The sequence below is a fragment of the Rhododendron vialii genome, chromosome 7a (genome assembly GCF_030253575.1).
Source record: "Rhododendron vialii isolate Sample 1 chromosome 7a, ASM3025357v1".
Classification (NCBI taxonomy): Eukaryota; Viridiplantae; Streptophyta; class Magnoliopsida; order Ericales; family Ericaceae; genus Rhododendron; species Rhododendron vialii.
The window spans coordinates 13,969,094-13,982,924 of NC_080563.1; the positions used below are offsets into that span (position 1 = coordinate 13,969,094).

General features: G+C 36.6%; 1 protein-coding gene across 2 annotated transcripts; it reads left to right on the top strand.

Annotated features, from left to right (window-relative positions):
- Positions 1-7,016: 7,016 nt before the first annotated feature.
- Positions 7,017-9,208, top strand: LOC131332096 (uncharacterized). 2 transcript variants are annotated; one of them, XM_058366163.1, is made up of 2 exons: positions 8,179-8,822; positions 8,853-9,208. In XM_058366163.1, the coding sequence occupies exons 1-2, from the start codon at positions 8,717-8,719 to the stop codon at positions 9,044-9,046; spliced, it is 300 nt and encodes a 99-aa protein (XP_058222146.1). In that variant the 5' UTR covers positions 8,179-8,716; the 3' UTR covers positions 9,047-9,208. The 2 variants fall into 2 exon arrangements, with proteins under 2 accessions (XP_058222145.1, XP_058222146.1); XM_058366162.1 differs by having other exon boundaries at positions 7,017-9,208.
- The last annotated feature ends 4,623 nt before the right edge of the window (positions 9,209-13,831 follow it).

The window sequence follows — 13,831 nt, forward strand, 5'->3', positions numbered from 1 at the left end:
TGCAAATTCGCCCAATTTGTGACCTACCATACCATCTGTTATATAAATAAATAAATGTTCTTTTCCAGGACTCACGTTCCATTTCAATATTCTCAGATCTCTCCACCATTTAAACCTCCCCTCTCTCTTTATACTATTTTATTGATTTTTGAAAATATTTTAAAGTGCCAATCAAACACCGAAAAATAAAATTTTAAAATTTATTTTCTAAAAAAATATTTTATATCGTAAAACATTTTACATCGAAATAAACGGAGCCTAGCGTAAAATTAATGTAAGCCTTATCTTATCTGGCAACGAAATGTGGCCATAAATAATTTACAGCTCATATATTGTTTTCCTTATTTTCTGGGGTACCCAATCATTCAACCTATCCCTGCGGTCTGTTTCCAGCAGTATCTTGTCTGCCTCTGGCAACCAAATGTAGACTATTGTATAGATGCTTTAAATGGCATTCAAGAATCCTATCCGTGAAATGTAAATGCCTAAATGGTACTCCTTCGTTCCTATTTTATAGTCTAGTATTTTATTTTTGACTGTCCCTTAATATAACGCCCCGACTTTTCGGAAGCAATATAAAATAAAATCTTAAGAAAATTTGCTAAATAAATATAATTTTTCAAAATAAAGTTTAGCTATTACAGTCACAAGATAAATTTACTGATTCAAAATACATTAATTTCAAAGCTGACTCTAGGCTTGATACAAATCCGAAGCATACTCGATCTTCGTTCCTGATATTCTTTCCGTGTTGAACTGCACCATCTTTGAATCATCTCCAGTGAATCCTGCGCCCTCTGGCAAATTGATCGCCGAAGCAAACGATTTGTCAAGATACAGATGTACTCCATTCGTGAGTGACAAATCACCCAGTAGAATAATCCAACCCAACCACCCCTCTTACTTTACAGTTAGCAAGCAGCAGGATAATAGTAGTGAAAAAAAGCAAGACAGAGTTTGTTCCACATAAACCAGTTTATTACTATCCATTAACTTGTCTTGTAATCTAAGATCTCCTCCGCGGGATCTTTCCTTCCCAACCGCTAACCATGCTCGGTCCCATGAGATCACTTCCCTTTGCTGTCGCAGATGGACCTAAGTTATGTACCGAGTATGCATCCCAATAACTACAACAAAGGAAAAGCTTATCATGCCTGAATCACGACTAGGGTTCGCTTATCTTATGTACCACTTCACAAACCACTTCACAATCACCACTAGACTCCCGCCAGTCTATCAATTCATCACTGGACACCCGCCAGTTTCATTTTTATCACATCTCAAAATTACGCCTGCAGGCAATCTAAAAATAAAAACTTTCCAGTTTATCCATTATCTAGCATCGTCTAGATGAATTCTATTTCGCAATATCACCCCATGTCTCTAGGGTCCAATCTAGCATTTAAATCAAGTATCGGCACAATATGCAATTAATCAATAATAATTAAAATGATTAATAAATAATGAAATCACGCAACTTTTTATGGATGGACCGTTGCCCTTAATCTTGTATGGTCACCATGTTAATAATAAAGTAAGAGTTTTAAAATAATTTAAAAGGAAAATTTCCTGGGCCCTTAGTAATTAATTCTAAGATAATAGATTAATTAGAATCTAATTAAATACATTAATTAGATAAAAATATTAAAATAATTATCATGACCTTAATAAGTGTCCTAAAAGTCCTATACAATCAGTTGAGTGTCAAAAGTTGAGTTCGGAGGGCCGCGGAATTATTTTAAATAAAGACGTTAAATAAAGTGGCCGAAAGTAAAGTAAATAGATAATAAATAATTTACTAATTAAAATATATTGAGATTAACAAAGTTTCATCTTCGGAATGTAAAAAGTCTAAATAAAATTATTCGAAAATTTATAATAAGGTTTATAAGGTCGTAAAGAATTTTTTTTGATTGGAAACGCTATAGAAATAACAATAAATAGTAAATTAAATAAAAAAAAAATTTAATTTAACAAGATATCATCTTTGAGATGCAAGGAGTCTAGGAAAAATTAGGTTGGGTGTTAAAACGTTGTTTGGAAGGTCGCAAAGATTTTTCGTTTGTAAACTTTGATAGATAACTAATAAATAATTTAATAAATAGATAATTAAATAAAAAAATATGATCTTAACAAGTTATGATCTTTCAGGTGTGAAAAGTCTAGGAAAAATAGTCCGGGCGTCAAAAATGAGATTTGGAAGGTCGCAAAGTTGTTTCGAAACATTTAAAACCAACTCAATCTACCAAATAAATTAAACTGATATAATTAATACGTTTTATACTAGGATGATATTATATTGTAAGAAAATAATATCAAGTCAGTAGTTTTTCATAATATTAATATCAGAAAGATTGTAAAATAAATATCATAAAGATCATCTTCTTTGTAAGTAATTACAAATAGAGTGTAGGACTCAAAAATAATATCAATATGGTGAATACTGCGGAAACGCGAATTGAACTATATTTTTTTCGTTCGGAACATAGAGTTTAAGCATATAAACACTTATTATACTTGGAGAAGGGGTTGGAATGGATTATAATATCTTGAATTGGATCGAATTGATTTTAAACCGAAACTTAGAATTTGGAGAAGACAACTTCGAGTTCTTTGATCAGAGGAACTTGGGACCGAATTGGACGACGTTTGGTGATGCTAGGAGTAGTAGGAAGAGATTGAAATGGTCGGATTGAGTTTCGGTTGGGTCTTGGTACAAAATCCACTTTTCTCTCTTTCTTTCTCTCTCTAAAACTCCATGGATTGGAGCTTGGTTTTCTCTAGTTTTTTTCTCTCTCTTTTGGACTGGTGGGGCGTGGGGAATATTATGGTGTAAATTTCGTGGGTCAATGGGGAGGGGTTATATAGGTGAATTTGGAAGAGGTTGGATAAGAGTGAATTTAATGGAGTTGGGTTCATGGGATTTGGAATGGACGAATTGGGCTTGATTTTAAGGTTAGGAAGGAAGTAGAGACTGAGTAGGAGACGGAGACACGGAAGGAGTTTGTATTTGTGCATGCATGTAATTTGTGTGTAGGAAAATTTTAAAAAGAATACATGTATATATTACATGCATAATTGTATTTAAAAAAAAGAATTGCATTAAGGAAAATAATTCTAAATAATATTATATTTAGGAAAAAAAATTGGGTTAAAAATCCGGGTCGTTACACTTAATAAGTGTTCATTTTGTAAAGTCAGTGAGTAAAAGTTGGTGAATTTTTCATTTTGCCTCTAAAAGTAGATTCCATTTTGAAAAGTTAGTGAGTAAAAATGTAATGATGATGGGTAAGTAGGGAAAATGGAGGAAAAAGTTGATGTGAAAGGTATAATGATGATGTCTTTTTAATAAGTTGGAGTTACGAAGTAAGACACTTAAAAAGGGACGGAGAGAGTAGTCCATATAGTATTTTCCTTGCTTTTGTGTTTCTCCTAATTTGGAACCGGTCGAAGGTGGTTCTGTTTGATACTTAAATAGCAGGGAAATGTTAAGCGGAACGGGTTGGCAGGTCAAGGCTTGAAACTTATGAGTTTCTTCCTCTCTTAAGATCTTAGTTTCAAAACCTCTTAGCTTCTATTAACTCCTTCAGGATCAGTCCATACAAAGCTCTGTATTTTACAATTAGTAGAGGTGCACATAAGCTGACCCAAACGCCCGAGTTATAATAAAAAAAATAGCAGAAATGTTATATGAGAAGCAAATTAATTGCAGATGTGTTCATTCATTTCATATGTGTAGAGGTACTTGGGCCTCCGATGTCTAAACCGTAAGTTTGAAGAGCCTTTCAGGTTGGGTTTACCTATTTTTTATACGGACTAAACGGATTACAAAAAAATATACAGATTTTGAGACATTTCATTCTTCTCACATTCATTACCTAAAAGTTTATTTAGCTTAAACAACTTGTCTTAACATTCTTAAGCTATAGACCAAAAAAAAAAAAACTCCCAGTGTGCTTGGCCCTCATAATTTCCAAATAGGATCCATGTCCAATTTCTCCTTTGTCTTATACCACAAATCCACTCTCTACCACACATCCTCTCTCTACCACACGATGAGTCTTGTTGCTCAAAGCAATGTTGCTTTGAGATACGAGACCAAGGAAAATCTGAACATGATAGAATTTTCTCTCTGTAATCTCATCTAAGGTCTAGTATTTTTTTTTCAGACCGGATGATTTTGCTTCTTCTTTTGTTTGCATTTTAATCTTCCGTTTAAGCATCAACAAATCATTTTAATGACAAAACGATAATGCTACAGACACAGAATTCTCCAACGAAGTTAAAAATACCAAGAGATCAATGGTGCTTTTGTGTCGAACCCAAATCTATCATTGTGATTTGGGATTCAAAAAATTGAATGTGAATGGCACATATGGGAAAGAATGAGTAATTAATCTTTTCAAACATAAGTTAATTTATTCACACACGTGTGTGTATATATATATATATATATATATATATATTCTCGTTCTCCTAAGGACCACCATTTGCATGTAGGTTCAGAGAAACCCAATGTCTCTTCTAATAATAATCTACACATCCTCTAAATTCATGAAAATTCCTACCCACTTCGTGCTAGACTAGCTAGAAATGTTGAGAGACAAATGAGGTACAAGTTTGGTGAAATATATATTGTGTTGATCGTTGTCTGCAGTACTATTCTTATGAGAGTTGTGGCTATACTCATTAATGTTTTCTCATAATTTAGGTTTCCGAGCCAGTTTATGAGCATTTCGATTAATTTTGGGCCCAATCTCACCATCAACATTGTAACGCCCCAAATGTTGAAAACGTTAAATAAACATTTTTATTGAAAAACCTAAATAGAGTCTGACTCATTATTACAGTAAAATTCTCACAATAGTACATTTATTCAACAATGGGAGGAAAACTAGGGTTTCTATCTATTGCTCCGCTTGTTCCTCCATCCTAGCCAGCTCTTCGGCTCCAAAAACCTCCAAGGTGTAGAGTTCACCCTGCTCATCTGTAAAGTCTGACACATTATACCAGTGTCGCCCCTAGTATAATATGTCTAAGTTACAACAGTAAAACCGTGAGCTACAAAAGCTCAGAAAAATATATAATCTCATACCCGTTAACCCATAATTATAAATAACATGACATAGAAGTAGTATATTAGCTCATATAAATTCAACGATTTCTAAATAGCACATGCATATTCAACAACTTCCGGTTAAGAAATTAATAATAACACATGCACATTCACTATTCAACTGGCGTCAATGTCCGTGTAATCAGAGTTTCTCCTACGTAACATTTTCATAGACTGTGTCATCATTTTTGCTTTTCATTTTCCAAATCAACATTTCAAAAATCGTTTTTACACACCCAACCTTGGTTCCGCTGTCTCAAGCTCCTGAGTATCCTCACAATGGTTCCGTTATTCCGGGCTCCCATTGACACACAGTCATATTGGCTCCTCTCCGCGGATAACCAAATCACACCTCCAATGAGACTACCAAGTCCGCCACATTGCGGTCGCAAAAACATTTATTTTCTAAATCAACATTTTCAAAATCATTTACACACACACAATGGGCTACCAAGTTTGGCCACATTGTGGTCACAAAAACATTCTCTCTTTTTTTTTCCCAAATCAGTATTTCCAAAATCATTTACACACCCAACCTCGGTTCCGTTGTCCTGGGCTCCCGAGTATCCTCACAATGGTTTCGCTGTTCCAGGTTCCCATTAGCATACAATCACATTGGCTCCTCTCCGCGGATAACCAAGTCACACCTCTAATGAGAAATATATATATATATATATATATATATATATATATATATATATATATATATATGCATGCTAAGATTACTTGTAGAAAGAAGAAAGGAAGTGATGATGGCTTACATTGAAGAGACCATTCAATGAAAAAAAAATTGATTAAAGGTTTCCAAAATGTGTGAAATAGCCTTTCAATGAGTGAGGTAGACTTTCTAGGAAAAATTAAAGTTTAAAAAAAAAAAATTGAAGGTTCATGTGGTTCAAGAATGGTTGAAAATGTTCATCTAGGGTTAGGAGGATATAACTAGGTTGAAATGGTAATTAGATTTCTCCAACTAATTGGTTAAAAACTAACTTATACTTGCCAAGTAAGATTTCTAGCCAAGAAATAAAATTTATGAATTCTAGACACAATTAAATATGCAAGGGTATAAATAAATCCCTTTGTCCTTAGGAAATGACTAGTTAATTTTATATGAAGAAAACTTAATTTATAAGTCCAGAATTTAATTATGACAGATTATTAGAAATTAAGAAGGAATTTTAAAAGCAATCCAAGTAATTAAAAAGGATTTTTCAATAATTAACGAAATTGTTATTTACCAAAAATCAGAGTTATTATAATGATGAATTAAATAAAGGCGGATGTAAAGAAAAGAAATTTACCGAGTAAAACCAAGAGTTAACTAAAAGAATTTATCAATTTTTTATTTTTCTTCTAAAAAAAAGAAAAAAAATTCTCCAGAAATTAGGGATGTTACAGACATGTGGGGAACCTAATTAAACCCAAGGCAATACTATGTATGAACTTGCTCCAAAGAAATTGATAGCACTTAAAAGATTTCGAACGTGAAACCTTAGAAGGAAACAAACTCCTAGGTCACAGGGCTTGACATAAATACCAGACCAATCCCTTCGGTTTGCTATACTCATTAATGTTGGATAGTTCTATATAGTTCAGTTAATTTCAGACATGAAAATGAGGGGTGGCAAGGACACAGAATTTGTTGCAGTGTGTGCATAGAAGTCATGAGGTTTTGTTTCTTTCTTTTTTGGTATCAAAGGGAACATCAATATATGGGACAATGAGAATAAACTAACAACCACAAAAAAGAAATATTGTGCAAAGACCAACTAGTAACTATCAGATCAAAATCAATTTCCAAACTAAAATACCCAATTAGTCAATAAACAGGTACAATGCGACATGTTCAAAAAAAAAAAAAAAAGGTCAATAAACAGGTAAAGTGCAGCATAGAACTGGGTTTTGTGCTGCCAAATTTATCCGAAATATAGGACACAGTACAGTACTGCACCAAAGTCGAATCTGGCCACACGCTTCAACTTTTCTCCTCTTTTTGGGCGGAAAAATTCCATGTTACTGGTTTTATTTTACTAATATTTGACTCTTTTTTGTGTCCCACAACAAAAATCAGGAGTTAATTTTGGACAGTGATTCGATCCCCTTTTTCTATGACCGGAAGTCGAGGACCTCGAGGTCATCTTGCGCGCACCTCGACTAATTCTGAAACCTTAAAGTCGGCGCAAGGTTGGAAATATATAGCTTTCTTAAAATTTAAACATACGACCTCATACACTTATTTGCTTTCTCATGTCAAGTAAAACAAAGTGCCCTAAAACAAACTCTTTGGAGTTGTGTTCGATGGTGGTTGTGTCCGAAGATGTAATGGAATGCTAGCAGTGCTCATGCTCTATGTAACATTCTAAATCTCCCAATTTTAAAACCAGATTCTTGTTTTGGAACTTACCAATCTCTCTCTCTCTCTCTCTCTCTCTCTCTCTCTCTCTCTCTCTCTCTCTCTCTCTCTCATTCATTTGAGGACAACATAACACACCATGTGCACATGCATCACTATCTTGCATCATTTTCCTTTGACACAAGGTATCCCCAATATTTCCCCACCACCAACCATCCCCTCATGCATCTCCACCACTAAAAGCCCATTCTCCTTTACTCCTTTTTGTCACAAAATGCAAAAAAGTCCAAGAAATACAGCTCCTCACTTCCAAAAGCATATCCCCTCAGAGTACGTACTTATGTCTACCACATAATTCCACCTCCTCCAGCTATCACCCAATCAACTTCTTCTTCACCATTCCAATCCCACCACCAACACCCCTCCCTCCCATCTAAACACCTCTAAGAATAAGTGCCAGCTACCCCTGAAAGTAACTTTTCCCAAATGTAGTACAAAATGAAACTCTTACGAGTACATTTACTTTAAACTGTTAGTTTAGGAAATAATTAAGCATGTTGTAGTTGCAGTTAGAGAGAGTAAATCAATAGAAATCTAATGAACTCAGAACTTCTTCTTCTTCGCCGCCGCCCCTCCTTCAATTTTCCTCATCAACAAAATCGTAAACAAATTCATGATCCAAACACAGTCTACGAAATTTGAGCTGAGAGAACAAGGTTGGGATATCAATTTAATATCGCTTAACCATAAAGACATCAAAATCAATGTAGCTTATTTTCTAATAATTTTCATCAAATACCAGTGAACCAAGCAAAGAGCTTAACTATAAGGAGTTTTTGGATTGACCAAAGCAAAGAGCTTATACACAGAAACATCACATACGCCAATTAAATCGAAAGGAAAGACAAAATTAACAGAAGAACCACAAATAGAGTGACCAAGTCTTTCTTATTCGCCTATGTCAAAATGGTAGAGCAGAGTCATGACATCCGATATATCTCCAAGCCAATCTCATCCCTCCTCACAAATCACAAAATGTAGCTCCAAAATATGCAACCACAAAAAAGCAGCAAGAAAAGAAACAAGAAAAATAAACCTGGAGGGATAAAAATATCACAAATAAAATTTCAATCTACAACAAATTACGAAAAGTGCAAATCAATTACCACCCAGGTGATTAAATAAGGATAACTGCAGCAACCCCTCCAATTCCAAACAAGGCTAGCATAGCCCTGCTGCTTCCATGCATGAAAGCTCCCGATCCGGGGGTGGGGGTAGAGGCGACCGGTGGGGGGACAAGCGAAGGCGCAGGCGATGTGGGGGAGGGCGCAGGCGATGTGGGGGAGGGTGCAGGTGGACTGGTGGTGGGTGGCATCTCAGGAGGAGCCATCGGTGCCGGTGGTGAGGGTGGTGAGCTCATGGACGGGCCAGGGCTCATGGTCGGGGGAGACATCATCGGTGATGGGACACTTGGTGGAGGAGCCGTTATAGTCGGTGGTGGTGCCGCCATTGGTGGTGGGGTTGAAACCATGGTGGGTGGTGTTGCCATGGGGGTTGGAGGTAAAGCTATAGACTGAGCCATGGACAATGCCACTAAAGCAAGTGACATGGTTACCATGAGCATGGCTTGTTTGAGAGCCATGACTCTTGTGAGTAGGAAGAGGGTGTACACAATAGGTTTTGATGAGAGAGGAGGGGAGAGAGTATTTGGAGAGCAGGAATGTTGTTTTCTGAGGAATAGGAGAGATTGAGATTGAGGTTTGATATATATAGGAAAGGAGAGGATACTTGGGCATAATAACTTAGACAATAAATTATATACACCGGTGGTATAAATAATTTAATCTCAATTAAGTATTAAATGGGTCTTAAAACACAGGTAGCTCTAATCCGAGTAATAATTCAGTAGTCTGGGAACCATCTATTTACTTCGCTTATGCCCTTATGCGGTAAAGAAAGCGACTGAGGCAGGCTAAGATTCCATTCGAGAGGATTCGATGTTGCACCATTTTCTACTCTTCTTTGGATTCGGAGTTTTTCGAGAAAAGATTCCATCCTTCAATATCGTGATTGGGTCGACCAGGCCAAATCACGAGTGAAATATCATGATCGGGTCAACCAGGTAGATCGTGAGTCAATAGAAAATCATGTGATGCTTTGGATCATTCGAGAAGCACACATTTACATGGGTCAATAGATTTATTGTGGATTCCACAAGAATATGTGGTTCTAGAGTGATACAGAACACCACGTATTTGATGGTCCTCCCGGATTAATGAATAATCATCCCTCTAATCCTTACACGTATAAAAGCAATGGCAAAGTACAGATTACCTCTCTATAGTTTAACCGTTTGGCAGATGATCTCCCTGAGTTTTAATAATGATCATTTCACCTCCCTTTAGTTTTGAAGTAAAGTGCTACCGTTACATTTTTAATCCAAATTAACGGAAGGTGTAAAACACGTACCTATTATAAGACTGGAATTGAAAAGCAAAACTACATGAAGTTAGATTTTGGTGTTAAAGGACAACACTTCCCTTTTCCATCATCTTGTCCAACACCAACCTCCCAAAAACGCAACTCTCTGTCCAAGCTCCTCCTTATCCGCCCACCACATCCCATTGACTCCTTTTCCGGCACCCCTTCCACTCTCCACCGTCGCACCTCCACCGTCACAACCCGTCTTCTCCATTTTTTCTTCTCACTGATCATTGCTTGCCTTCTCTTCTGGTTCTTGTTTCTCTCTTCTAGCAGTACACCGTTCTTTCATTCTCGTGGTTTAACTGTAGTTGAATATGGTGATGAACACTGAGGCAATCTGTCCATTTAGCTTAAGATAACTATAAATCAGGTTTTATTTCACGGGTTGTATTTCAATTTCTCCCTCTCCGTTTGGATCCGATTTTTGATTGGGAAAGGATCAATTGTACAAACCCCATTCGCGATTCAATTTGATTGGGATTTGTTGATTTGGGTTTCAGATGGGGTATGCATGCAACAAACCTCTCCTCCTGTATTTCGAAAATTCAAGAGATGTTCATAGCAAATTTGATGGGTCTGACGTATCAGATTTTTTTGTTTGAAGGGTTTAATGGTGGGTTTGAATTTTTCATATTAGTCTGGGGCCGTTTAATAAAACTGAAAACTGAAAAATTAAACACTGAAAGCTGAATGCTGAAATTTTTAAGTTGAAAAGCTTAATAAATATATTAAGTACTGAATTAAAAAAATGATGAATTAATTTTGTTCCAATTCTTTTTTAATTTACTAACAGTCATAAGATACTTATGGTAATGGTGAAGAAGTGGTGGCGGCGGTGGCGGCGGCGATGGTGGTGGTGGTGGTGGCGGAGGTGGTGGTAGTGGTGGTGGAGTGGTACGTAGGAGTGGTGGTGTAGTGATGGTAGTGGTGGTGGAGTGGTGGTGGTGGTGATGATGGTGGTGGTGGAGTGGTGGTAGGAGCAGTGGTGGTGGTGCAGTGATGGTAGTGGTGGTGGTGGTGGTTGTGGAGGAGTGGTGGTGGTGGAGTGGTGGAGCTGGTGGTGGTGATGTGGTGGTGGTGGTGGAGTGGTATGGTGGTGGTAGAAGCGGTGGTGGTGGTGTAGTGATAATAGTGGTGGTGGTGATGGTGGTGGTATGGTAGTTGAATGTAAGTACACAAAAATTAACTTAATTTGTTAAGTAATGTAAAATGTAGTTATCAAACCTACTGAATCACTTATTACTTAATTAATTCAATTTTAAATGTTGAATTTAGATTATCAAACAAGCTCTAGGTCTGTGGATATGGACGAATTAGATGAGCTACAAGAATGGGGACGGACTTGGCTATGGATAAAAAGAAGTGAGTGGTCACATTATCAATAAGATTGGAGGATCCTCCAATTTTAGGAAGACTGGAGAGGAGCCGGACTTAATTTCTGATTGGTAAAAATTGATTTGGGTTGCAGTTTCAATTTCCATTTTGGATTGATTGAATTGATTTCTACCGAAGAAATTGGGTGTCAAACTAATTAAATGTCCATTTGCTTTTAGATTGGGTGTCACTAGAACTTGTATAATTTTGGTTCGGGCTTTAGATTGGGGCATGTTGCAAAGGGATGGCTGATTGAAATTGGGTGTCAAACTAATTCAATTTCCATTTCTCACATACTCTCTCTCTCTACTTTCAAGTCTTTTTTTCCAACTACATATTATATAACGTTTAATTTATAAAAATTGTGAAAATTAAAACAGTAAACAAATAGGCTAACATAATTTTAAAAAGGTACTAATATTTTTTATTTTTTTTTCTCAATTTACGTTATCTAAGCAAGGAGAGAGAGAGAGAGAGATTGATTTAGATGTAATTTATCCCAAATTAAAGTACAGGGGTATCAGAGTAATTTAACACTTTCTGTTAACGGAATTAGAAATGCACTTTACTCCAAAACTATAAGGGGTTGAATTGATCAATAATAAAACTCAAAAAGGTTATTCGCCAAACGATCAAACCACAAGAAGATAATCCACACTTTACCTTGAAAGCAATAAGAGCTCGTGAAACCTCCTTAGATAGCCTAATGGCCCTCATCCTTGGGTATTTAGGCTGACACAGAGTGCACTGAACTTCAATGAAATCAAACACGCAACTTTCTGACACGTGTAAAAAGAATTGGCAAAAAGTGGTTAAGCACCTCTATTTGGTTTTTTTTTTTTTTTTCGAGGATATTAGTATGTTAATACTCAATATTTTTAAAATTACTACGACCTTCCGTTCATTGGAGTCAAATCCGAGAACTCACGCTTCAAATTAGAGTGTTGCACGCCCATTGGGCCAAACCCCAAGATCCCTTCGGTTATGGTTGTTTGATAGGCTGACACCAATGTCGTGCAGGATAATAAATTTAAGAACAAAGAAATAACAAATTTGAAAGAAGCCATAATGTCAACCACAAATAAACTCACAAATTTTTAGCACCAACCTTTAGCAGAAACCCACTTTATATATATAAACACCAACATTAAATATAAAAAAAATCGCACCGCAAAACTACATGATTCAACAGTCACAAAAAAGCAAGGAAAGTCTCATTTTCGTAAAAAGAAACCAGAAAAACAAATTTCTAACATCATTTCCTGCAAAAACATGCATCACTCCTACTTACAGAATCAAACAAATGGCAGCCTGCGAGCCTGGTCTCTTTTCTTCTGTTTGCTATGTTTGAATCTTAGATGTGGGGACATGACAAAAAGATGGGAGGAAGTAATGTGATTTTCATTATTTTGTCCCAAGTAGAAGTATGGTAAATCATTTAAGAGTTCAAAATATGTCCTCGGAAGCATGAAAAATTTCCATCATGCCTCAGATAGTGAAAGCACATTAGCAGAGTGAATGACTTTGTGTGGTGCCTGGAGGTGATTTGTTTATCAGTTTTCTTTGGAATTGAATTTGTACATTACAGTTAATGGACCACCACACTAACCCAACTTTGTGCTTTCATGCCTGCACTCACTCTCTCTCTCTCTCTCTCTCTCTCTCTCTCTCTCTCTCTGTGTTGGGGCTGGTGCTTAAGGATTCACCCCCACACATTGAGTGGTGGTGACCAATGTCACATACAAATTCGCATGTGCGAGTGTCAAAGCGTTTAAAGGGTTATGTGACTACGGTGGTGACCAACTCTATAATACATAAAAGAAAAATGAGTTGTTTTAATGTCTCGAAAAATTGGTTTAAAATATATGGAGAAGAAAAGCTACAGCAATCTTAACTTTGAGATTAATCTAAATAACACCTTGGGAATCTGACTTTTTTTCATAACTCACAGGTTCAGGCCAGCTTATACATACGTATCTTGACTAATTTTGTGGTTCAATCCCACCGCCTACTTATGGGGAACCCAATTAAAGTTAGCACAAAGTTCTCTATGGATTGACCCAAATGAGTTGATAACACCCGAAAAGTTTTGAACCTTGAGACTGTAGGAGAAAGCAAACCCTTAAGTCATAGGCCTTGACCATCAGGCGAATCCTTTGGTTTAGGAATCTATCATTTGGGGGGCCCTATCATTTGGTGGGCCAGAGGAGCTCACCTTCTATTCTACTGAGGAGCTAACCTTCTATTCTACAGAAGGGTGGCTCAGGAAAAATCTACCTATCATTCTCTGTTTCTGCCTTAATGGTGTCAAGGAATGCCTCATGGTGCATGTTAGTGGAAGCACGTACAAAAGGCTACACGGCACCTGGAAGTATCTAGAAGAAGAAAAAGAAGAAAAAGAAGAAAAAGAAGCTCACTTCTTTTATTTTCAGTGGTCAGATCTTCGTCACCCGTGATCACCTGCTGTGAATTAGCAAATTCAGTGATCCCTGGGGGCATTATTG